Genomic DNA, 27,827 nt, shown 5'->3' on the forward strand with positions numbered 1-27,827 from the left:
ACTCCTTTACATAGGTAGAATATTGTAATACACTGCATCATATTACATTGTACACAGTAATAAAAAAAAATCATAGTGACTATAATATCCTCTGATAATCAATTTTGAGCCACTGATGTCTGGACTGTAGTACTCAACCTACCTATGCTTTTACCAGGTCACTTGGGAAACCCTCAAAGAGTAGTAGTATTTACGGAAGTCCCATTTCACAATGCCTGTCAGTAGAATCATCTATTAAAATATATAAAATACGATTCAATTATTGTAGTGTCTATAAACCACAGAAATATCGAATTTGGAATAAATAGATCTTTATTTAGGAAAGTTTCATACTAATAATTACACACTTCCACTACTGTGATGAAGGACAGACAAAGGGCAAACTCATAGGACTTTTATTAAAGTCCCACGGCACAGACTTACAGATGTGGTGGCTGGACGTAAACAGCATAAACAAAAGACAAGCACTGGTTTTCATTCCAACCAAGCTGCCAAATACTTATCTGAACTCATCATCGGCTTAAGTCAAGATTAATGTTATATTTACACACTGAATAGCTTAAAGACACATTTAAAATGTACATTTGGGGCACACCACCATAGTCATAAGAGCCAACCTGTTAAATATCTGAAGTTGGTGTGGAAGTCCATTAGCCTCTAGGGTGGGATGTCCTTCCCAGGGGCTTCAAAAAGTGTATTACTGTGGAAGTGTAAGCTAGGAGACAACAATGTTACTGACTGTGAAGGATTTAGAGTTAACTTCAAATCTTAAATGGCTAAAAACCTGGAAACACTGGTAATTTAGACCAATTAATTAAGACATTAGGTGATAGATTGAATGGACACACAGTCCCCAAATAACAAACACACACAAATATGAATTAACCAATACCACAATACTTTTTTTAAACAATATTATTAGCAAACCAGAACAATTTGATATAATCTCTGTATTACTTCATTCAAACAGCAATATAAATCTGCAGCTTGATCATTGTATAGTCTTTTATAGTGAGCCTATTTTATTTGTTTGAATGAAACTGAAGACCATGTGTTTTTTAGCCTGCTTGTCCTATATGGGCAAAATCAGATTATGCCTGACATCTCTCTCTCTCTCAGAGAGCAGCAGGCCGGCTTTAGGACCGGGATGTTGTCATCCTGTCCTAGAGGCTGATGGGTGAATCTCGGAGAGCAGGAGGAAGACCATGGCTGAAGCACCTGGAGCACATTTCACTCAATAACAAACTCACGTATAGATGACGTCAGATCGTGTATTAAGTTTGCTATATGCACACATCTTTGCTTTGCACACATCCTTGCATCCTTTGAGACCAATCAGCCGGAATAACAAAGCGCTCCTGTAGTGATGGAGCACATCAGGACGCCAAAGGTAAATTTCTGCAATGATGAGTAATGCCTGGGATTCAAGCCCCATGATGAAGGGTTGTATTCTCCCTATTCTCGATGTAGGCAAAAAGAAGAAGAAAAAAGAAAGAAAAAGAAACACGTTCTGAGAGTGCGACAATGTGTCTTTTATTTGAATTTAGTAATATGTGGCGTTATGTGTATTGGACTCGCCTATGTGTTTTGGTCACTGGTGAATAATATAATCGCTCTGTATGAAATGCAATATCTGTTCGATACGCCTAAACTAAGTGCTTCATTGCAAGGATGACGTTAGATTATTATAGCTTGATAATGACAAACAGCTCAATCATAGTCTGTAGAGGCTCTGTAAAAAGGCTTGATGGTGGACGAAGACTGGTTTTGTAATAAAAGGACACACATGGCTTATTCCAGTGGTGTAATATTGCCTGTTTTCTAAGAGTGCTGCTGTACGTGAGGTATGTATAGTGTTGTTATTCAACCCCTATTACGTCATACGAATTGTACGTACCCGTGCAATGTAAGGCCTCACTCAATATGATGAATGAATGAATTAATGTAATAACTCCCTCTTGATCTGGTAAATCTCACGCCTACCTTGACCTTGGCAACATGTTCTGTTTAAAACATGAATGTATATATTTTGTAGCATTTATATATATATATATATATATATATATATATATATATATATATTTGAATAAGGCATATCATATTGAGACACTTCTTTGATAGTATTCCTTGTAATGTTGCTAGTGTTTCTGGTTAAGCTTTTTTCTTTTTTTTTTTTTTAAACCCAACACCCATTTAAAATTATTATTATTAATAATATATACATGTGTGTGTGTGTGTGTGTGTGTGTCTACATTGTTAGGGTTATTGCTTGTATTATTGTTTTGTAATGCCACTATTAATTAAAATAGTTTTCTTAAGTAACTTAGTTGTTATTGTAATAGATAATAGATTTCGGTGTGGTCTGTTATATATATGCTTAATGATGGGTTTTCAGTGGTGCTTTTTCAGAATGCCTGTAACAACACTACATCACATGAATTTAGTGAATACAATGGTAATATGTCCAAAGAAATGCCTACAAATCCAGTTATATTTCTGTCAAACTGTTAGGTTCCTGAAATTCCTTTGGTGAATCTTTTGTCTTCATTATCACTGTTTTCTTGTGTCCAGTTACAGCCATCTAATCATTTGTGACAAAACAAGGACATGTCAATATATGCCTGAAGAGCATATTCACTTCAGATATTCAATAAACTGGACGTACACGTAATGTTTCCAGTGTGATCTATTTTTCAATTATTAAACAGCACTAAGTGAGGTGCTTTATGAAACCACTAATTCTTGGTGCTGACTTATAGCAAATGGTTAACTAGTAAAAAGAGAAGTGAGAGAAGTTTTTGTGAAGGTTTATATCTGGTAATGATTGGTTTCAAAACCAAGAGAGGACATTGTCAAACAAGAAGAGGTGTGATGTGACATGCCTTTCATTTAATTGTATTTTCAGAGCTTTTAACATTTGAATGAAGGGGGATGGTCAGGCATAGCATGTTATCCCTGCAAATGTAGCCTATTAAATGTAATATTGGTGTGTAGGAGGCAGGCTAAAGTAGCTGGAGCGGAACCTTGATTCAAACAGATTTCACATTCTGTGATGTTTCTTTTTTCAGGTGGAAAATGTCCGTCTGATTGACCGAGTATCCACCAGGAAAGCAGCTGTAGGCACACTATACCTTACAGCAACTCACACCATATTTGTTGAAAATGTGTCTGATACACGCAAAGAATCCTGGGTCAGTACTTGAGTGTTTTGGAATTGTTAGGCATTTCGGAAATGCAGTTTAGCATTTTCCTTTCATAACAACAGTCTAGATAATAGTGTCATTTTAGAAATATTCCAGTGCTGAGGCTGGTGATCAAACAACATCTTACTCATCAAACATGTTATTTAATTTTTTTTGTGCCTTTTAGATTCTCCACAGTCAGGTGTGTGGCGTCGAAAAGCAGTCCACGACAGCGACGGGCTGCCCTCTCGTCATCCGCTGCAAGAACTTCCAGGTCATCCAGTTTATCCTTCCACAGGAAAGAGACTGCCATGATGTGTACATCTCTTTAATGCGTCTGTCACGGCCAGGTAAAATAGGTCACGGAAATGAATTGGGGCTGTGACCTTCTCTGTGTATTCTCCAAATGTTTTTTCTTTTTCTTTTCATATATTATTACGTGGATGCTTCGGGCTCAATTGGGATTGCAGTCAGATAGACAGATACAATGAGAAGAGGATGCTCCAGTAAAATTAAACAAGAGGAACTTGTATTCTCTAATTAAATTAGCAAATACAAACTGGCTTGATGGCCTAAAGTGAAAGTGGTTAATAATTTAAAAAAAAAAGCTATAATAATATTCAACTTCTAATCCTGGTATTGCTGCTGCTCTGATCAACTATTGTTTGCACAGTTTCCTAATTACATCTAGTGCAGTTATACTGGCCTTCAATTCCATTCACATGAACAACTCAAATCTGCAAAGGACTGCATCTCTACTTCTATAGCTAGCTTGAGGAACCTAACCCTCATCTAATGCCCCATTTCCACTTGTTTAAGCGTCTGGGTGCGTCCAGGTTTTGTGGACGGTTAACTATCTGGTGCCGTAAGCGTCCGTCACGCCCACTAAGGAAATACTTTTGCTTTCAGAAGCGGAGATGTGTGCTTGACAGGGAAGAGATCAGCTACATTATGTCGGAAGATATATTCTCAAGTGCTGTGTGGGATCACGAAGAAATTACAGCAGCATGGAGTGAAATCCACATACAGAAAAAATTACTGCTTACAGTTAATATCTGAGTGTATTAAAATCTCGCCGAACACAGATTTCACAGGACACCGGTGCAGTGCCGTCACTAGTTAAATATAAACTGAAGGAAAATAATCGGATCGGTAGCAGGCGATTTTATTAATATTTTATGAACAACTGGACGCAGTTTCAGCCTGTCGTTTTGTAAATGGTGTGCAGGTCTGTTGTACAACAGCTCTGCAGAGACAATCAGTATGAAGGCGAACACGATTTAGTTAACATGTGCCCATTTACAAGTTAAATTAATGAATACATAAATACAGCAGATCTGGGTTTCCCCCTAAAACAGGACTGGTTTAATAAATGCGTTAATTTGTCCATAAACGCCATAACTGAAACGTGCACACTTTAGTTAAATTAACCTGCTATATTGCATCTGCTGTTACTGTATCATTAATATACTGTAACTTGCTTGGTTAAGGGCGTCTGCTAAGTTAATTACAAATAATACGGCAAAAAGTGTTGTTTGCAGTTACAAATCTGCAGAAAGAGTAATAAGTTAAGGGAGTCACGTTGTGCCGTTGAAAAGACATATATACTAGCATAAATGATGATGATAATACTAAATAACAAATATGTATTGTTATTGTTGGATATAGAAACGTATTCTTACGGGAACTTAATGCTTGTCTGAATATAATGTTGTCTATATACGTTTAGCTCTTCTTAATATCTCTTAACAGAAATGTGTATTTATTACACTGTGTCCAATCATGTAAATCAGAAAGAATAAAATAGAAAAGTACTTTCCAAGTCAGGCTCTATCACTCGTAGTGTTGTTCTCTGATTTTGTTTTTTCAAACGAAACACAAACCAAACCCACAATCTCTCTGCCTCCTCCCATAAGAGGGGATGGACTTCACAATGGCCTGGTTTTATAAAAAGCTATGGGACGCGTCCGGCATGGCATTGGATGGCATGGCACAGACGCTTAAACCAGTGGAACTGAGGCATAAGTAACACTCATTTGTCCATATAAAGAGAATTCTACCTTTTCTGTGTACTAGACAGTGGAGTTAAAGCCACACCCTCTTGCTGAATATGTATGAGCTCTGACATTTTCTATTGAAAGTAATAGAATGCAATGTAAATCCATAGAGACATTCTAATATTGAAAACTAGCAAAAATACATATATACACTACAATATGTACTCTCAAGAGATTGTAAAAATTCCATAGTATCATAGGGTGGACTGGTTGTGTGGAGTCTGAAAAAAGTTAATGCTGTATATAATGCTTTTAAGGAATAGGAATATATAACAATCTGAGGATCTCCCTATGTTGGTTACAAGTTATGACTTCCATATCACAAATTACAAACCCAGTATCAGAGACGTCCTTATGAAAAGCAAAAACACTCCTACCAGTATCACTTTAGTCGTTTGTGATTTGAGGGTAAGTCAAAGTTTAAATTTAAATTCCAACCATTGTGTTTCTGATTTATGTACTAAATGAGAAAATGTCCTGTTAAGACATGGGCCAAGATTTTGTCCTACCAAGCAGAGACTTTTCATTGTAATAACTTTAAATGAATTTGCTGTTTGGGGAAATTAAATCAGTCCTAAAACGAACATAATTTTATTTAGTTTAAGTCATGATATGGAGCAAGATTCTGAGTATTTCTGATATGCTCTGTTACATTGGTACAAGTTACAGTAATTCAATTTGACTATCATATTTTCTCATTGTGTTTAATTTGCAGAAGTCCTAACCTGCTATTTAGGTGCTATTATCTTTCAGCAGGTGGGAAACAATTGAAATGGTTAAGTGGTCAGATGTGTTGGATGTGAACAACTTTAAATGAACACTTTAATTACAAGAGCAATCTCTATATAAAAAATACATCTATAAAATAAAACTAGAGGTCTTAATTACAGTTTAATTTGGCATCTTTATCATAATTGACATGTATAATAACTTACCGTGCACCTTTTCTTTCAGAGAAGTACGAGGAGCTGTACTGCTTCTCATTCAACCCTAAGGTTGATAAAGAAGAGAGAGAACAAGCCTGGAACTTTCTAGACCTGAAAGCTGAATACAGTCGAATGGGAGTCCCTAATTACCTCTGGCAAGTCACCAATGTGAACAGGGATTATGGGGTTGGTATTCTTTACTCTGATCTGCACACCGATTTACAAAAGAATCCCCAGATTATAGGCAATATACTACTACTACTACTACTACTACTACTACTAATAATAATAATAATAATATACATCAGGAAACCTGTTCATGTATTCAAACATATTTTTCAAAACTATCAGCTGTTAGATTTTATATGCACTGTTCATATAAAATGTTAACCCTGGATATCTGAAAAGGTAAATAGCAAGTCCTCCCCTAATCTGCTTTATCTATACAGCACACAGACACACTTCCTATTTTGCCCAAAGGCTCATGAAGGACCTCACTAGAACTGTAACTCTACTGGAAAAGAGTTTTGTAAAAATAAGACGATGAGCAAAGGCCTGCCATAGGGCCATGGAAAACTGATAAATTCAGGAGCAAGGTGAAGGAATTCACAATCCATTGGTACAGATGTTGCTTAGACAAGGCTTGTCCCAATTGCCATGCTCCGTAACATGATCAGATCTTCAGTCTGACAGATGGCTCTTGTCCAATCCATGTAGCACCTCAATGCTTGAACAGGGCAGAGCAACTGCAGTCGGCGTTCCTCCTCCAACTAGAAGGCGGGAAGATGGGAAGCCACCAAATCCACCCGCTGATTTACATGGATCACTTTAGGCAGAAATGCACGGTTCAGTCAAAACAAATCCCTGGAGCCATCACGAAGATTCAAATACACAAAGCTTTGCAATCTCAGCGTTTCGGACTGCCTCTTGGAATCCAATGACAAATCTCCGCACCACAGAGGAAGACTCTGCCGACTGTAGGATAACATGAAGTGCAGCCTGATGCAACGTGGCTCATTTCTCTTCAGGAAGACCAGCCCTTTTGCATTGTTGTATTTGATAGCTATGGAATCTTTAATTTAGCTGACTTTGATTCTCCTCACAATGCTTATAATATAATAACTATGGCTAATGAGATGCGCCAAGGATCCCACTTTGGATCTAAAAAAGGAAGGAAAAGTTTGGTAGCGTGACTTTCAAGTAAAAGCTGAAAGAATTTGTATTTGCTAGCAGTGCAATAAGCAGAGCAATGCTTAACTTCCCGAAGGGTGAATGGCAAAAGAGGAAGTGTGTAAGAACACGATATAGATAAAGTAGTCCAGGAGGAGGGCTTTTCTGAGTGGCAGTGCACAGAGGCCTATTGGCAGCTTTATTATGAGTTTGTTCACCACTTCTATTGCATGTGCTGTGTTGCCTTAGTCCGCATTGGGAGCTATTTTCCACTTAAAAGATAACTTGCTAAACTGTCTCTCAAATATCTGTTAAAATGCATACTATAACAGTGGTATTTTAGGCGTTTTTCATAAATGTGAATTTCAAACTGCTCTAGATGCATTTCCATATTCTCATTTATGTTATGCTTTTTTTTTAACACATACAATGTTTTATACAATATTAGTACAGTAACGGTAACTATTGTGAATGGTTTTCATATTAAAATTAGAAAATGTCCATTTGCCTATACGCTGGAGAAAATTGAGTTCCTTTGGGTTTGTTTCTATCAAAAGAGCTCTACTATTACAGTGAAATTAATGAACATTGTTTTGCACATTGATTATAGATCTGCAAAGGGATGACAGTTTACTTAAATACACATTCATATAATTCGCAACAATACATCAATAAGAGACTTTGATATTCACCTTGGTATCAAATTGTGGTCTATGTAAGTCTATGTAACAGTATAACAGGAAGAACACAGGATTTAGGAACTGCTGTCAGGCATTTTATTTACAGTTATCTTTTTAATAGAAACAAGTCTTCAAGTGCCCAGAGAGGGGCTCAAAATAACAAGTTCACTAAACAAACTAACAAAAGAAATGCAACTGAAACAAACAAGCAGGGGGGGGTTCAGGACTTCTATGAATCTGCAGTAGCATTTGAAGGTAGGGTGTGTGTGAACATTACTGAAAGAAGAGTGAAGGGAGAGCTACCAGTGCTGATGGGAGGCAATCCTGACCCCACCAACAACAGTGCCCTGACAGGGCTGCCCTAGTCTGTTGTCTTCATTTATGGTTTATGTGTTTGTTTTGCCTTTCCAGGTTTGTGATACATATCCTTCAGAGCTGTATGTCCCAAAATCAGCCACTCCTCCAATCATAGTTGGGAGCTCGAAATTCAGAAGCCGAGGCCGTTTTCCCACCTTGTCCTACTACTGCCAAGATAATAATGTGAGTTAATTCTGATTGTGTTATTTGTTAACCTTTATCATATATGAACCATATTAATCAATGTAATATTTTCTTTACGGCTTTGATTGGAAGCTCAGTAACCGGGGCTTGGTCCCATTATTAACCACATTGGGTCACAGGTTTCAAATTAGGAAACTTGCAGAAGGACCAGGTGCAGGTTGCTGTCTTCCCTCCTTTCCATTGGATTATCTCAAGAAGCTTTTAATTAACAGAAATTCACCAGCACATTTCTTATTTGCTATTCCCGAAGCTTATTTTGTTTCTGTAACAGAATTATTAAAAAAAAAACATATGATCTGTTATCAAAACAAATAGCTGTATAATAGAGGTAATATGAATGCTTTTTACTCAGAATCCTTGAGATTCAGCAGATGTATTTTCAAAATTCTGCAATCAGTTTTTCACAGAACTTAGGGTACAATCTACGTCCAAGGGTTTAAAAGAAAGATTCAGTTTTGTACTTTAATGATGGATCTTGCAAAACCAAGATATGTCTTGAGCCATTGAAATGAAAAAGGATTTATTGCCAAATCCTTAGATTCACAAGGAAATTGAAACTCCCCTTGGATTAATGGTTTTATTTTTTTATGGTTTCATATGTGTCAAATACATGAAATCTGTTTGACCTCTCTGGATGTTTCGTTGGAGTGGGTGCGAGAATTAAGTTTAGTACATGGCCATAAATACTTTTTATTTTTATTTATTACTACATATTTATACCGACCCGAGGTGAATTATTTCTAAATATAAATTAAAGAGTTGAAGAGCTCTCCCTTAGTTTTGAACTTTGGAGACTGCAAGGTCAGATTCCCATGGAACTTGTCTTCAGAATAGATCATTGTGTGTGGAGATTATTTATATTTTTTAAACATGGGTGCAAGACACTTCATTTAAAAGTCACAAAGGTCTTCAGATATTTTTAATTTATGTCCAAAAATAAAAGTGCTATGTAATTTTACATCTTCCAGCAACTAACTGTGCCTACTTCTTCTTTAATATAGATATACAACATGATTTATGAATGTAGTAAATCTACAGATTTCTGTAATAATTTGAATTTCCAAGAACTAACACACTATTCAAATTGACTGCCACACTAAAATAGGTGTTTGTCCTAAACTGTGTCCTAAAATGTGTTCTTGGATTATGTATTTTAAATGAAAATGTATTTACTTATATCTTAATCTGATACTTATGTTTTTCATTTGAGGAAATGTGCCCTTTTGTAGACTAAAAATAACTAGGATTTAGAATCACAATAACTAACCTCTGTCGAGGTTGGGATAGAGATTTCACATTATTATTCTGGTATATTTATTATGTTTCCTTCTTTAGCTTTAGAAATGCTTTTAATCCTCGAGCTGTAAACACAGTGTGAAATCTTTACTGACTTAAATATCAAGCTGCTAGAAAAAAGCATTAAACTGAGAAATTCACATTCTTCATGTGTTTTTAAATAGACTGCTCTGAGACCTTGTGTGTCAGGACTAGACATCTACTGTATTAATGAATGTTTAAAATGCAGATCTGTACACTAATTAATCTCAAAATATTTTACTTACCATCTACATGGGAAAACATTTTTTTACCATAGGTCAGAGTCTTCATCAGTATGTTTTCTTTAGCTAGAAGAGTAGTGAACATGGGACCCTGCACCAGGCATAAGTTGCATGTAAAATTTTACAGAAGTCAAAAACCTCTTATCTCTTATAGGGCTGCCTTTTTTCAACGTTTATTTCATTTTCCACCATTTACAAAGTTGGGAATTTGTCCTTTATCTTTAAAATGGGAATCTAACAATTCACTTAGTGATGCTTGTAGACGTGATGCAATGTTGCAGTGGGTGTAGAAGAAAAGCTTTCCTGCCCAACTCCTGCGTGTCTGTAAGGTAGCAAGCCGATTTTAACGCATTTTACATGATTTCCTGCAGGCGTCCATCTGCCGTAGCAGCCAGCCTCTGTCGGGCTTCAGTGCCCGCTGTCTGGAGGATGAACAGATGCTCCAGGCCATCATGAAGGCTAATCCAGGCAGTGAGTTCATGTACGTTGTGGACACCAGACCCAAGGTGAGGCATTAATAAAGAAAATTCAGAGCGCTGCATTATTTCTTTATTATGTATCTCTGTTTACACTGTGCAATGACATGATTGTACAATAATAGCAAAAATGCATTGAAGGTCAGTCTGCCATCTTAACTTTGTCTTGAAAAGTTCTGAAGTATGAAGATTTGTAGCATATGTTTATAATGCTCTGTCTATATCATGTTTTCTGCAATCACTTTAAATGCATTTTAAAATATGGTCACCTGACAGTTCTTAATTAGACACCGCAAAGACACCCTTATTCTAGTGGAGTTCAGTTTACTTGAATGAGCAATTTTATTGATTGTGATGTACAGAGAAATGCCATCCGGACCAAGGCCTGTGTTAAAAAGAAAAGTTACCTACCTGCTAAAAGCTTACTACAGTCTTATCCTGCTCAATGGCAGCTTTTTTTTATTTTTGCTGTACAAATTTGAACACAATTATTATGTAACAAGAATGCTGGGCCATTTTTTCTTTATAAAATTTTCAGTGTAACACATTTTTGGTAGTCAGACTTGTTTAAGATTTGAATCGGATGACCGTCTTATTTAATATGAGTCTAATTTAAACATGTAAACGAAAATATATCTGTGGAAAATGGGAAGCAGTAATCTATATCTATATTATATACTGCATTTTGTTCCTGTTTTCAGCTAAATGCAATGGCAAACAGGGCTGCAGGAAAGGGTTACGAAAATGAAGACAACTATTCCAACATCAAATTTCAATTTATCGGAATTGAAAACATTCATGTCATGAGGAACAGCCTCCAGAAAATGCTTGAAGGTAATCTGCAATGATCTCTTAGACTGATTCTAGATTCCCTGCTATTCTTCCCAGATCTAGACTCAACTTCCAATGTTTGATGCAAATAAAGATGTGTGATGAAGGATGCTTATTTTGCTGCTTCACATAACTAAAGGAAATGTCCTGTATGTTTGCACAGCTAGTCCCATTCCTTCATTTGGTCTTTTCATATTGCTGGTGCATTGTGCTGCTGTGCTGAGTTTTCCCCCCCTCTGTGTGGTTTTCAGGCTGTGAATCCATCTGGATTTCATTTCTGAACTATTTTTGAAAACCCAAATGAGCTGATTTGTGACTTTTCTGTAAAGAGTATTGGTAGGGCATGAGAATGTTGTGATTTTAGGTTTTTGTTTTTTGGGGTTTTAATATATCAGTATTACTTGGCTGTAATAACACACAGAGCTCAGAGTAATAGGGAATCTCATGGGCTGAAAGTAGATAAGATTTTTTTCAGATTTTATCTACATTAGAGTAAATCTATTTTAGTAACAATGCTTTTTAAGTTATATTTTTGTGTTATAAGTCTTATACATTATCTTTTAGTTTATGGTTATTTTATGTTTTGAACTGCCAGTAAGGCAAGTGATGAGATATACGGTATAATTTATTTATTCAGGTTTGGTTCTTGGTATCTCAAGAGGTTGTAAGACAAATTTAATCTTAGTCGTCTTAGTCTCATAGGGTTTAGGCTTCATAAACTAAAACAAACAAACAAATTCTAAATGCCAAATTTGCAAATTCTAAGATCAAAGTTACCCCTGCATATGTTGGAACTGTATTCTCTTTCATTCAAGCTGACATTATTTATGGAAATGAGAAAAAATTACTGTTTGTTTTCTTTGTATATTCACTAACAGAGCAAATGGCCCACAGTGATTTCTGTGCGGACTGTTTAGTGCGTACATGGCACTTCTTTTGTGAGGGGTGTCCGTAAATATCAGGACCTGGTGTAGTACATTAATGGTGGCTTAGATTTGTGCGAATTATTCATGGTTGCCATATGCCAATCTAATTATACATATGGAAAGTATAAATGAATGTACAAAAAATGTACAAAGGTAGAATGCTATGTTATGTTGCATTCTACAAATTTTAAACGCAAATTAATGAATGCAACATAGCATATCAGTCTACCTTTGTACATTTTTTTTTTTTGTGGAAAAAAAAATGTACAAAGGTAGACTACTCTACTATGTTGGTTCTTGGTTCTTGGTTCTCGTTATTATAATTATTTACCATTATTTTTTAACATAGTTATGGTGCTTTACTTTGTGCTGGAAGCTTCTGACTCCAGTGATTCTCATGGGCGCGCACTACTGAGCACCGTGGTGAAACAAACACACACCCATAGAGAAACACAGGGCTCATAAACTAATAAACATGTTTTTTACTAAAACCCTCATAACCAATAGAAAGTGATTTTGACAGCTGTGCTGCATTTGAGTATCCATGGTTTTGATTGTTTATTTTCATCATGACCGAAGATTACTGTATACTATGGCATAGAGGTGCATTTTTACTTAAAAGTTAATTAAATCGCTTTTCAAAATTTACAATAGCAATTAAAATAAGGAAAAACAGCCTCCAAATGACAAACAAGCTCAGATCACAGTAAAATCTCTAAAGAAAATTTGTGAAAAACGTATCTTTCAGACAATGTTGGATAAAACTGAAACTATACATGGGATTTATAAAACCATTTCAAATCGTTCATCGTGTTTTGGCTGTGATTCATATTGCAATATGTTTAACATGCGCATTAAATAAGTTGCACTTCCGAGGGCATTTTTAAATACATTTTTTTTAAACAAATGCAGCTGTGCTGTGCTGCCTGCACTATAACCTGCCACTTTTAGATCGGCAGTATTTAGCACTGAGCAGGATTTGTGAATCTGAGATTACCTGACATGTGTGAAATGAAAATCTAATCTAGACCAGCACTTAACACTATCTTATTATTTGCTCTAATGTATAGAACATGCACATTTGTCTATTTTCTCCTTTATTCTCCCTTATTCTAATTTAATTTAAATCCTGCCTTCAGTGCATATTTGACACAAGAGATTTGAGGGATCCATGCTAGAAAATGTCTGTTTTGCATGCTAACAAAAAAGAGGACATATCGGCAGATACATTGGCAATCGGGAAATGTAATCGGGGAAAATCATTTCCCAATTATCGGCATCGGTATTGGACCCAAAAAACCTGTATCAGTCGGGCTCTACATGAGACATTAAAAAATACATTATCAGTCTCTATTGGAACTTAGAATAAGAGTGTTCTTCTTAAATTAAAGACAACATGACCAATATTAGTGTAGACTTTGCTCCCGAAAGTGTCCAACAAATATTTATTTTAACCGGGCTTACTGTGAATGCCCTTTCAACTTCGCATATACATTTTAAGAAAAACAAATAAAGGAATGAATTTAGCCATTTGGATGACTGCTTTGTCATTCTTCATAAAGCGTTAAATTGGGCAGCACTCTAAGTTTATTCCAAGATAGCAAGAATACATATTTTGACATACTGGGCCATGTTATCAGGAGAGAGTATTAGAGATTCCTGATATTTCTGTCCATATAAAGTGGATTCTAGCTTTTTTTTTATGTAGCTAAAGCCAAACACACTTGCTGTATTTGTACGAGCTCTGGAAGCTTCTGTTATCAAAAACAATGGATAACTATGAAAACGCAGAGAGAGAAAAAAATTAAAAAATAACTCTGGAATATTTTATTTCCAAGATAATAATGTTGCTGGGATATCCACAAGTTTCTTATATTACAAAACAATGCAATTAATCTTGACAATAATTTCTAGAACAGTCTAAAATCAAAGCCACACTGCCCCCACCTACAACTTAGCTTACAAAGACCGCAGATCTTGGAGGGTGTACATTGTGCACACTGACAGCTGGATTTGCCACATTCCTTTTCTTCTGCAGTGGTGCATTCTTCAGCATTTCCTTGTGGTTTTTTCTAGCAACAGTATTTTGCACTTTGTGGCCTTTCTATCCACTGTTACAGCAACCATCTGGCTCCTGAGAATGTTGTCCCTTCCCCCATGGTGCACAACCTCGAGCGCATATCTTCTGTAGCATTTGCTCCATGATCTTTTGCATCGCAGAACTATCAGCCTCCCATTGCACACTGCTTTGTGCTTTTGGTATTTTCAAATCGCTGCTGCATTGTGCTGTTGTGCTGGGTTTTTCCCCCCTCTGTGTGGTTTTCAGGCTGTGAATCCATCTGGATTTCATTTCCGAACTATTTTTGTCCCCCTCCTGTTTTCAAATATGATTGTTGTGGAAGTTAGCAATGTGTCCAAGTACATCAAATGTAGTTTTCCCTTTAGAAGAGCATGATCCTTACTCTGAGCATTATGGGGAACTTATCTGGAGAAAAAGGCTGAGGACTTATCTGTGTAGGACTGCTATCATAGTTCAGCCTTACTAATTTAAAAGTCATTTGACAGTTTCACATTTGAGTTAAGTGCACCACTGAAACTCGAAAATGAATGCAGGCAAGGTCACCGTACATCTGGTGTCACTTGCACTCGATTCATAATCCCATAGATATTTAAACTACTCTCCAGGGTTACAGCAACTAAAAGGCACATCCACTGCATTTGCAAAAAGGCATTTCTGCAAGGTGATATGCTTGTAGACAATATTTGATACATAGTACTACCCCACTCCACTTCAATTTGGTCCATCTTTCCTGATTACCATATACTATAATCCTCTCATAAATAAACCTATTAACCTATTTCAGCCAAATGTCATTGACAACTCTGAATGCTGAATGTCAATACTGCCATTTTATCATCTTGTTCCTATTCATTCAGCAATGTTAAAAGTTGACATTTAAATAGTGATGTGCTTGAGATCTTTCCTTTCAGCGTTTAATCTGTTACTATTTGCCTTTTTTCTCCTTTAAAACATGTAACAACCACTTTTCCTGGTCAGTCTAGTCAATCTACCTTTGTATTCGTTGGTACACACCCAAGTTTATAGAATTGCCCTTTAGCATGACTGGTTTAAGCCCCTCCAGGCCCTGGAATCCTGCCCGTTCCTGTTTCTACTGCACAAATTACATCAGAGCACTGTCTATGAAGCTACATGAGCCTGAAGCAAGCTCATCAAATATGGCCACCAAGATCCTCTTACCACCCTTTGTATCTATATCAGATATGAGATCTAGAGCTGATGTATACTTCAGTATTTAAGCAAATACTGAAATCTAGTTTTATTTTATTATAAGAGCTAAGTAAAGTAACTCCATATGAAACTGATACGTAGTTTAACCGCAAAAAGAAAAAAGTTGGGTAAATGAGACATCTTGCCAGAAATTTAAATAAGCCCATATGATCCTTTATTCTTATTAGCAACATTTAGTTCTTGTTATAAATGCAACATGTTAATGCTTCTTTTCTTCTCAATCTCTTATGATGATGTGCACGTGAATGATTGTACAAAGAATTTTAAACCATCACACACGTCAGTTTTTATGCAAGTCACGTAAAGTCCAAACAAGACCCCGTTCACACTTATTAGGCCGGCCCTGGGCCACCTCAAATGTAGTCTGGCTTTTTTTCTAACTCCGTTCACAGTTGAGGTTTTAGGAGGCCTAAATGCTTTCACATATGTAGCTGAAAAGGAGGCCTAAACTAAATGCATGCCGGGAATTAAATCTGCTCAAACAAACCAGTTATGCATGACATTAGGTCTGCTTACAGGTGTATGTGATGTATTTATAATCACAACTTATTGATATATATATATACACTCACCTAAAGGATTATTAGGAACACCTGTTAAATTTCTCATTAATGCAATTATCTAACCAACCAATCACATGGCAGTTGCTTCAATGCATTTAGGGGTGTGGTCCTGGTCAAGACAATCTCCTGAACTCCAAACTGAATGTCTGAATGGGAAAGAAAGGTGATTTAAGCAATTTTGAGCGTGGCATGGTTGTTGGTGCCAGACGGGCCGGTCTGAGTATTTCACAGTCTGCTCAGTTACTGGGATTTTCACGCACAACCATTTCTAGGGTTTACAAAGAATGGTGTGAAAAGGGAAAAACATCCAGTATGCGGCAGTCCTGTGGGCGAAAATGCCTTGTTGATGCTAGAGGTCAGAGGAGAATGGGCCGACTGATTCAAGCTGATAGAAGAGCAACTTTGACTGAAATAACCACTCATTACAACCGAGGTATGCAGCAAAGCATTTGTGAAGCCACAACACGTACAACCTTGAGGCGGATGGGCTACAACAGCAGAAGACCCCACCGGGTACCACTCATATCCACTACAAATAGGAAAAAGAGGCTACAATTTGCACAAGCTCACCAAAATTGGACAGTTGAAGACTGGAAAAATGTTGCCTGGTCTGATGAGTCTCGATTTCTGTTGAGACATTCAGATGGTAGAGTCAGAATTTGGCGTAAACAGAATGAGAACATGGATCCATCATGCCTTGTTACTACTGTGCAGGCTGGTGGTGGTGGTGTAATGGTGTGGGGGATGTTTTCTTGGCACACTTTAGGCCCCTTAGTGCCAATTGGGCATCGTTTAAATGCCACGGCCTACCTGAGCATTGTTTCTGACCATGTCCATCCCTTTATGACCACCATGTACCCATCCTCTGATGGCTACTTCCAGCAGGATAATGCACCATGTCACAAAGGTCGAATCATTTCAAATTGGTTTCTTGAACATGACAATGAGTTCACTGTACTAAACTGGCCCCACAGTCACCAGATCTCAAGCCAATAGAGCATCTTTGGGATGTGGTGGAACGGGAGCTTCGTGCCCTGGATGTGCATCCCACAAATCTCCATTAACTGCAAGATGCTATCCTATCAATATGGGCCAACATTTCTAAAGAATGCTTTCAGCACCTTGTTGAATCAATGCCACGTAGAATTAAGGCAGTTCTGAAGGCGAAAGGGGGTCAAACACAGTATTAGTATGGTGTTCCTAATAATCCTTTAGGTGAGTGTATATGCTATTGATCAGTTCTATATTTTATTTGAAAGTAATCTTAACCCTTTGCAGCCAAAGCTTTCTAATATCATTTTAAAATGTGCTGTTTCAATGTGGAATCAAATTCATATATTTCCCTTTTCAAATGTCTATCTTCGGTTCTGCAAGTCTAAAAGTGCTGTTATACAATTCACCCGAGCGAAGCACATTTAGTAAGACATCTGCATTAAACCACAAATCGTATGCATTAGTTATCCATAGCCTACTGAGATTTATAATCTGAAAATGTGTATTACACATACACATACACATACAGTAGATAATATATTAGTAGTAGTATTTCAAATGTGTCTGTCTCTTCAGTGCTGTCTGCTGCAGGTCAATGTGTCCCATGCAATCTAAGCTGCTGCTCAGTATTTCTTCTGAGTTCCTTGGAAAAACATCCAGCCTTTTCTCTGGACTCCACTGTGTTTGTTGTCGTTTTTATAGTCTGAACTTTGCATTTTTATTTTCCTTTTAACTTGGTTGGGCGAGTGATTGATACCCATTGAAAGAAGCCTTCTGTGATCGCTTCTAGTTATATCCTCATAGACAGCAGCGCTCTACACTTCCTTCAATTTCTTTAACTTTATCTTCCACCCACATTGTGAACAGTGCTTTAATTTCTGCATCGTCCCAGTTACCTCCAAAGCCGGCATTTGTAATTGTACTGCTCAGCTCAATATAATCGCATGTCGGATTCCATAGTAAACAGCTGGTCTCATTTTAAAATGCATTGATTTGAAAGGAAACCTGCTTCGGTTAAATTTATATATCATTTTAATGCAAAATTCACAAAAATGAATAAAGTTACCTGGTCCCGTTCACAATTTCATAATGCATTTTATACCTGAAAATTGCATACTGTTAAATTTCAGACTTCAGTCATACTTAGAAGAAGACAACAATCGCACGTTTACAGCTACACACACTTTTATTTTCATTGACTGAGTAGTTTGAACTGTTTACATTATAACTTATTACTAAGCCTATACATTTTTAAAAGTATATAAAGATATGAGATAGCGATAGATAAGGCAATAGATCCATATGACATTCGGACAGTATAGAGAAAATACTGTTTGTCTTTTGAAGTCGTGTAAGCTTTTTTGGGTGTCTGTGTTTACTTCTATGTTGGCGAGAAGCGGCGTCTCCTTTGAATCGGACACTCAAGTCTCTGGGGGCGTGGCTTGTTGTGTCACGTACTGACGCTTTCCACCCGGCCCAGGGCCCGGCGCGTTCACATTCACATTTAGGTCGTCTTTAGGCGCCTCAAAAGATTTAGGCCGGGTCAAAAAGCTGGACTACTTTTCACCCAGCCCTGGGCCGCCTAAATCTCAAATGTGAACGGGGTCCTAGTGTCTACATTTATCTTCCCCATATATAATTGTTCTTGATTTCTAGATATACAGTGGGGGAAAAAAGTATTTGATCCCCTGCTGATTTTGTACGTTTGCCCACTGACAAAGAAATGATCAGTCTATCATTTTAATGGTAGGTGTATTTTAACAGTGAGAGACAGAATAACAACAACAAAATCTTTTTAAAAAAAGTTATACATTGATTTGCATGTTAATGAGGGAAATAAGTATTTGGCCCCTTCGACTTAGTACTTGGTGGCAAAACCCTTGTTGGCAATCACAGAGGTCAGACGTTTCTTGTAGTTGGCCACCAGGTTTGCACACATCTCAGGAGGGATTTTGTCCGACTCCTCTTTGCAGATCCTCTCCAAGTCATTAAGGTTTCGAGGCTGACGTTTGGCAGCTCGAACCTTCAGCTCCCTCCACAGATTTTCTATGGGATTAAGGTCTGGAGACTGGCTAGGCCACTCCAGGACCTTAATGTGCTTCTTCTTGAGCCACTCCTTTGTTGCCTTGGCTGTGTGTTTTGGGTCATTGTCATGCTGGAATACCCATCCACGACCCATTTTCAATGCCCTGGCTGAGGGAAGGAGGTTCTCACCCAAGATTTGACGGTACATGGCCCCGTCCATTGAAACTCCACGAGGTGAGATCTTGCATGGAGCCCCAGACCGAGGGAGACTGACAGTTATTTTGTGTTTCTTCCATTTGCGAATAATCGCACCAACTGTTGTCACCTTCTCACCAAGCTGCTTGGCGATGGTCTTGTAGCCCATTCCAGCCTTGTGTAGGTCTACAATCTTGTCCCTGACATTTTTGGACAGCTCTTTGGTCTTGGCCATGGTGGAGAGTTTGGAATCTGATTGATTGATTGCTTCTGTGGACAGGTGTCTTTTATACAGGTAATGAGCTGAGATTAGGAGCAGTCCCTTTAAGAGAGTGCTCCTAATCTCAGCTCGTTACCTGTATAAAAGACACCTGGGAGCCAGAAATCTTGCTGATTGATAGGGGATCAAATACTTATTTCCCTCATTAACATGCAAATCAATTTATAACTTTTTTGAAATGTGTTTTTCTGGATTATTTTGTTGTTATTCTGTCTCTCACTGTTAAAATACACCTACCATTAAAATTATAGACTGATAATTTCTTTGTCAGTGGGCAAACGTACAAAATCAGCAGGGGATCAAATACTTTTTTCCCTCACTGTATATACTTAGTGGAACACCACAAAAGATGTCGGACTTTTGTCATGTGCATCAACATCATTTGAATTCTAATTACTAAGCCCTATAGTGAAGTACACAATTCATTTCATTTAATTTTTTATGTTTTAAAATGTTTTTTTTTCATTGTAGTCGTATTAATCTTTTTGTGTGTGCAGTGTGTGAGCTGAAGTCACCCTCAATGGGAGATTTTCTCTGGGGTCTTGAGAATTCGGGCTGGCTGAAGCATATCAAAGCTGTCCTGGAGGCGGGCATTTTTATTGCAAAGGTAAATCCACAAACCCCCAACCCTAGAAAGTGTAAAATTTGATCATGTTGTCTGTTTTTTTTATTTTATTTACAGACCTATTAATTTAGTTTTGGTGTGAATGTCCTGGAAGTCATGTAAACCCCATGTAAACTCCTTATGTTGTATTAAGTGAGGAACACTCCCCAGAAGTATTAAAGAGTCTGTGACTTTCTTTATATTGAATTTGTATTTCTCACAATTTATACTACTCTTCCTTGTCTGTCTTTATGTAACCAGGCGGTGTCTGAGGAGGCTGCCAGTGTCCTTGTGCACTGTTCAGACGGCTGGGACAGGACCGCGCAGGCCTGCTCAGTGGCAAGCCTCCTCCTGGATCCCTACTACAGGACATTGAAGGGGTTCATGGTGGGTGCCCTTTGTATTCCTGTGCACTAATTTCAAGTAAAAAGTAGCCTTAAAAATAGTTAGAATACCAATGAATAGAAACATTGCACACCTTTATGAGATCTTCCAAATAATAGTAATCACACATTTGTAGCTGGGGGGAACATCAGAACACCTGTGTGAAATGATTTAAACAATATTTGTTATTCAAAATGTATTAAAAGGTGCTTGATGTAACCTAACTACAGAAATGCTCTATTTGTGTTTAGGTACTCATTGAGAGAGACTGGATATCATTTGGACACAAATTTTCACACAGGTAATTTTCTTTTGGGTTTCCTTGCTCTGTACCTTTTTAACTTCATCTGTGCAAATACATGCATACATTTTTGTTTGTCACATTTGGCAGTAGAACACCAACAAATGTTTTCATTCTTGTTTATACTCTTTCTCTAGCATGGTCACTGCTTCATTTAAGTTATCCTCCATACAACAGCTACTTGTTTGTGATGAGACTGTTTAATGTCCAGGTCATGTTATAAAGGAACTGTGTAATGAAGACCAACATTATTCAAAACCCAAAATTAATATCACTAGTGCACAACAGTTTATCCTTGACCTTCCATATGAAATATATTTTTGTCTGCCTAGTGCTATGTGGAAACCAAGGAAATATACATGAAGTAACACACACTATTTATGTGGCGGTCTAGTGTAAAGGATGGCAAACGCATGTATTGCATTCTGGTAGATTTTAGTTATTTTTTTGTTTCTTCCTGTAGGTATAACCATTTGGACGGAGACCCAAAAGAGGTTTCTCCCGTCATCGATCAGTTCATCGAGTGTGTGTGGCAGCTAATGGAACAGTTCCCCTGTGCCTTTGAGTACAACGAGAGGTTCTTGATCCACATCCACAATCATATATACTCATGCCAGTATGGAAATTTCATGTGCAACAGTCAAAAAGAGAGACGGGATGTGAGGTAAGATGACAGTTTCCTGGCCTGCACTAGGGTTGTAATAAATAAGCTCTAGCTATATGCAGAATTCTCACTCTCTTAGTATTTCATTAGTTTACTTTAATTAGTACATCTTTTTTGGAGATTTGCGTGTGCTTTTTCTAAGAAGATTTGTGCACTAGCAAAGCTTTTCTATGAAATATTTTTGAACCTTCTTATACAGTGAGGGAAAAAAGTATTTGATCCCCTGCTGATTTTGTACGTTTGCCCACTGACAATGAAATGATCAGTCTATAATTTTAATGGTAGGTGTATTTTAACAGTGAGAGACAATAACAACAAAAAAATCCAGAAAAACGCATTTCAAAAAAGTTATAAATTTATTTGCATGTTAATGAGGGAAATAAGTATTTGGCCCCTTCGACTTAGTACTTGGTGGCAAAACCCTTGTTGGCAATCACAGAGGTCAGATGTTTCTTGTAGTTGACCACCAGGTTTGCACACATCTCAGGAGGGATTTTGTCCCACTCCTCTTTGCAGATCCTCTCCAAGTCATTAAGGTTTCGAGGCTGATGTTTGGCAACTCGAACCTTCTGCTCCCTCCACAGATTTTCTATGGGATTAAGGTCTGGAGACTGGCTAGGCCACTCCAGGACCTTAATGTGCTTCTTCTTGAGCCACTCCTTTGTTGCCTTTGCTGTGTGTTTTGGGTCATTGTCATGCTGGAATACCCATCCACGACCCATTTTCAATGCCCTGGCTGAGGGAAGGAGGTTCTCACCCAAGATTTGACGGTACATGGCCCCGTCCATCGTCCCTTTGATGCGGTGCAGTTGTCCTGTCCCCTTAGCAGAAAAACACCCCCAAAGCATAATGTTTCCACCACCATGTTTGACGGTGGGGATGGTGTTCTTGGGGTCATTCCTCCTCCTCCAAACACGGCGAGTTGTGTTGATGCCAAAGAGTTGGTTTTTTGTCTCATCTGACCACAACACTTTCACCCAGTTCTCCTCTGAATCATTCAGATGTTCATTGGCAAACTTCAGATGGGCCTGTACATGTGCTTTCTTGAGCAGGGGGACCTTGCGGGTGCTGCAGGATTTCAGTCCTTCAAGGCATAGTGTGTTACCAATTGTTTTCTTGGTGACTATGGTCCCAGCTGCCTTGAGATCATTAACAAGATCCTCCCGTGTAGTTCTGGGCTGATTCCTCGCCGTTCTCATGATCATTGAAACTCCACGAGGTGAGATCTTGCATGGAGCCCCAGACCGAGGGAGACTGACAGTTATTTTGTGTTTCTTCCATTTGCGAATAATCGCACCAACTGTTGTCACCTTCTCACCAAGCTGCTTGGCGATGGTCTTGTAGCCCATTCCAGCCTTGTGTAGGTCTACAATCTTGTCCCTGACATCCTTGGACAGCTCTTTGGTCTTGGCCATGGTGGAGAGTTTGGAATCCGATTGATTGATTGCTTCTGTGGACAGGTGTCTTTTATACAGGTAACGAGCTGAGATTAGGAGCACTCCCTTTAAGAGAGTGCTCCTAATCTCAGCTCGTTACCTGTATAAAAGTCACCTGGGAGCCAGAAATCTTGCTGATTGATAGGGGATCAAATACTTATTTCCCTCATTAACATGCAAATCAATTTATAACTTTTTTGAAATGCGTTTTTCTGGATTTTTTTGTTGGTATTCTGTCTCTCACTTCTAAAATACACCTACCATTAAAATTATAGACTGATCATTTCTTTGTCAGTGGGCAAATGTACAAAATCAGCAGGGGATCAAATACTTTTTTCCCTCACTGTATAACCTCAGATGTATTGTCCAGTCATTTACAGTAGAACATCCACTTTGTTGGTCGTCTATTTTAACTTAAATAGTCAGTACATTTAAAATAACGGGATTAACCACCCTAAACCTTGAGTGCCTAGGTGCTGCTGATTTCCAACATGTTCTGTCATGGAGTTCTACTATAGCTCTTTTCTTAGAAGTGGAAGTACAGGAAAGTTTAGTCACTATAGTCCTGCAAATGTCACTGGTGAATTTGAATATCTAACTAACATGGATATTCCAAAATCATACCACTTCAGTGAAACTGTTCTGAACTACAATTAAGTATTACATCTTCCATCTTACTTACAATCTAAGTATACAATTTTCCCTAATATTGAGATGAAGATATTGGCATTTTATAAGTGATTTATGGGAACATAAACGTGGTTGCTTGTTTGCTATTTCCGTTGCTCAATGTTTTCAGAAAGTTATGTTTACAAAGAGAAGATACATTTAAAGGTAAAGCTTAACTGTATAGTCATAGGGACATAAATAAAACTGCCAACTGAAAATATATGTAAACTGAATACAAGAAAGAATATGCTTTGTAAGCATTTCACATGGATGGAATGACTTATTTCTATGACTAACGGTAGGCAACTGCACAGCAAATTAATGCTGATTGTATTGATTCTTGAGAAGATAATATATATGGAATACCCAGCATTTTCTTCTTCTTCTCAGAATTCGGGAAAGGACGCATTCCCTTTGGACTCATCTGTGGAGGAACAGAGCAGATTTCATGAATCCCCTGTACAGGGCGGATCACAGTCAGACTCAGGGAGTCCTGCGGCCGGTTACTGCCCCCTACTGCTTCAAGTGTGTTACTGCTACAACATATAACCTTGATTGGCCTACTGACAAATATTTATTACTAGTTATCTTGAAACTATCATGAACTCTTAAGAAAGCAAAATTACTTTCATAGCTCCTCAGTATGAACATTAATAATTACCTCAATATAAAATGTTAAATGCTCCCATTAAGTACCATTTTCTTTTTCATTTTTAAAGTTATTTGAGGTTGTGGTTCTTTTAATGAGCAGTATTTTCCCTACTGTACTAGATTTTCTAATTTGTGATGCATTCTTAAGAATTACACTGCAGAGAAAATGGTATGAGTTGTCATTGCTGTTCATTTGGGGGGCGTTTCAGATTCTGGAGGGGGATGTATAACCGTTTCGAGAAGGGAATGCACCCCAGACAATCTGCTGTGGATTTCCTGATGGCTGTTAAAGAGGAGACGCAACAATTAGAAGAGGAGTTGGCTACTCACGAGGAGGTAAGAGAGAGAGACTACAAAAATGCAGTCAACAACTTTTCTGTCAAACCTAATGGTGTGGTTAATGGGAATATACACAGGGAAACCAATTAAATGGTACAATCCACAAAATTACACATGATATTGCAATATCAGTATATTAAACCCCTTATTTGCTGTCCCTGTATATGCATTTGTTTAGAAAATCGCAAAACTGGAAAAACAACAGGTAAAGAACAACAAAGTGATGCTGCAGCCAGCAGATAAAGGGAAACACCTGTGCGTCTCTCCGTCTGACACCAGCGTGGCCAATACACCTCAAGATTACACGGGGAATGCAGGTAACTTCCCTTCTCGCAGCCCTTCCCAGCAGCTGGACCCGGAGACCTCCACTCTGCTCCTCACCAGAGACACACTGAAGACCTCTGACCCAGACCTCTCTACCAACAGTGACCAGGAGTCCGGAGTGGCCGACCTGAGTAGCCGCTCTCCCAGTGGGGGCGATTCCCTGCCTAGCGAGGACAGTGCAAAGGACCCGGACTCTGACGAGGCTACCTACTCGGCTGCCTGAGTGCAATCAGGCTGCTTGTGAACGGGATATCTAATAACATTATCAGGGGAAGCTTTACAAATGAGGGGACTGTGCAATTAGAAATAATTTTTAAAAATCTATTTTGTGAAGCTGGACACTTGTGAGTTGAATTTAGAACAAAAGGTCTTTGCTAAGTACAAAGTGGGCCCATTTTCTGTGAATTTGTACCAGTTTCCTTTTTAGACCATATTTTTTTTTTTCTGATTTTATGCAGATAATTGTATATACTTTGTTTTTTGTTATTCGTCCATACTAGAAAAATGTGAGCCACTTCTGTGTGAAGTTTTGTTTTGCACTAATGTAAAACGTCACAGCATAACATAGCAAGGCCAGGCATACTACTCTGTCAATGAATCCTTCCTTTGCAAACTTCCAAACACATATGGTTGCTTATCCTTTTCAAAAACGAGAAATTAGAGTTTTGGGAGTTAATGTTTTGAGACGCTGAAAGATTACGGAATCTATTCCCCCCTTTTTAAGCCAAAATGTAATGCAGAAGCAAACTACCTTGATCTGGCAATTAATTTGTATATGGTGTTTTTTTTTTGTTTTTTTTTACAGAATGTCTCCGTTGGTTATTAAGGCATCATGTTGCTATGGAGGAGGCAGATGAGATGGTCTCCTTTTGCATGGCATGAAAAAATAACAAATATAAAACAAACCACTAAAGCATGCAAAGATACTGGAATATCCAATATTTTAGTAATGGATTGAAGTAACAAGCTGTGAAATGTTGACTAATCAATTACATGGGACATTTCAAGTAGTATATACACTTGTTCTGGACAAATTAAATATAATGTCTGAAAGAGAAGCTTTAATCGTACAAGGCTTCTGATTAGAACCCTTTTGAATTACTCCAAAGTTCTGTTCCTTTTTTCAGGAAAGAAAGGATCTCTTGTTGTGTACTTTGAAATAATTGGATTGTAACTAGCAAGGGTATTTTGTGTTCTGAGGATAAGAAGTTGTATTTTTAATATTACCTTATGAAGAAAAGGGAGTGCTGTACTTTAAGGTATTTTTTGTATATACTGTTACAATCCTTTAATTAGACAAACTCCCTTTAAAAGACTTCTGAAGCTTTGTTTTTAAAGCATTGTCATGTTTATTTATTAATTATTGAACCATTTTAATTTATTTTTGCAGGACTAAAGCACATTTTGTAATACTGTTAAGTAGCAGTTGCATATCAATCTGGAATATGCTAAGAATGGTGTACTGTCATTATATATGAAAACGATTTGTTTTGGCAGCAAAGGGAAATGGAAAATACATGTGTATAACGTGTATAATGTGATTTGTCTCTTCATCACTTCGGCTTATCAATTGAACTATTTTCTTTAAGACCTTTATTAAAGCTATTTCCAGTCAATTATATTACTTGGCATCACAAGTGTTAAGTTTCATAATTAATAACTAATTAAAGTGAGCTGGTTCAAATACCAACTAATTGAGCTTATAATTATATTATAAAGTACAGTTGCCACCTATGCATCATTAATTAGTAATCTGTTTAAGTGTTAGGAAGGTTTAAGACTGCAACAATATATTTAACAAGTGTGAGATTATTATTATTTTTTAAGAGATAATTAAGTTTGTTAGTAATAAATAATAAATAATTGTTAGTAATTAAAAGTTGAATTGGAATGAAATCCAGAAGAGACCAGGGTCCCCCAGGAGCAGGACTGGGAAACTGTTACCATATATCTGTTGCTTGGAGTGTGGTACTAATTGCATAATTGCATATTTTACAAAAACACTGAAAGATAGTTGCCTTATTTTTCCATTTCCTTTCATATTCTTTCTTGAATTGCAATATTAAGTTCATCTGATTTCATTAAATTTTTAGCAGTTTTACAGGCTGTAGTATTTTTGAATGTTAACTTTATTGAAACATTTTAAAAATATAACGTGCAATGAAAAAAAGGGGCATATGAGTGAAAAGTTTTGGAAAATCCTTGCTGTCTAGTATATTAAAGTGTAAATACTGTGTTAGTAATAGTTTGTGGTTGTATTTATATACACATTAAACCTGAAATGTATTTTCATTGTTCTGTTGCTGGTATTAGAGGTAGACTCTGTGTGATAACATCTTTGAATATATTGCACTCATTAAACCATTTAAAACTCCTGGGAGAATTATTGTATTTCTTAAAAAAGAAAAGAAAAAACACTTTTTTGATATATTTCCAGTGTGGTATACTGAAATACCTCGCCCTGCTGAAACACTTAAGGGCTGAAGTAACCATAAAATACTATGTTCACATTTGATTGGCTTAATATTGATAGGATTTTATGCTTGTATCACTACATGAAAGCTAGAAAATTTCCAGCACATTTAAAGATGTGTACGTTAATTTGAAACGCATAAACCAGTAATTTTGTTTTTCTTTCTTCTTTTGAATCCAGGTGTATTTTTAATACTGCTTCTACTGCACTGATATTTCTTAACTGATACTTTATGTAACTATATACTT

The 27,827-nt window shown here is 37.3% G+C and overlaps 1 protein-coding gene across 2 annotated transcripts; it reads left to right on the forward strand.

Annotated features, from left to right (window-relative positions):
- The first annotated feature begins 1,189 nt into the window (after positions 1-1,189).
- On the forward strand, positions 1,190-27,480 carry LOC136764316 (myotubularin-related protein 7). Of its 2 annotated transcripts, XM_066718265.1 has the most exons (15): positions 1,190-1,390; positions 3,069-3,191; positions 3,370-3,532; positions 6,194-6,351; positions 8,427-8,555; positions 10,507-10,641; positions 11,313-11,445; positions 20,232-20,341; positions 20,600-20,725; positions 20,974-21,023; positions 21,487-21,687; positions 24,183-24,317; positions 24,653-24,779; positions 24,961-25,099; positions 25,209-27,480. In XM_066718265.1, the coding sequence occupies exons 1-15, from the start codon at positions 1,367-1,369 to the stop codon at positions 25,235-25,237; spliced, it is 1,782 nt and encodes a 593-aa protein (XP_066574362.1). In that variant the 5' UTR covers positions 1,190-1,366; the 3' UTR covers positions 25,238-27,480. The 2 variants fall into 2 exon arrangements, with proteins under 2 accessions (XP_066574362.1, XP_066574361.1); XM_066718264.1 differs by having other exon boundaries at positions 24,961-27,480.
- Positions 27,481-27,827: the final 347 nt, after the last annotated feature.

Source organism: Amia ocellicauda, chromosome 12 (assembly GCF_036373705.1).
Source record: "Amia ocellicauda isolate fAmiCal2 chromosome 12, fAmiCal2.hap1, whole genome shotgun sequence".
NCBI classification, from domain to species: domain Eukaryota; kingdom Metazoa; phylum Chordata; class Actinopteri; order Amiiformes; family Amiidae; genus Amia; species Amia ocellicauda.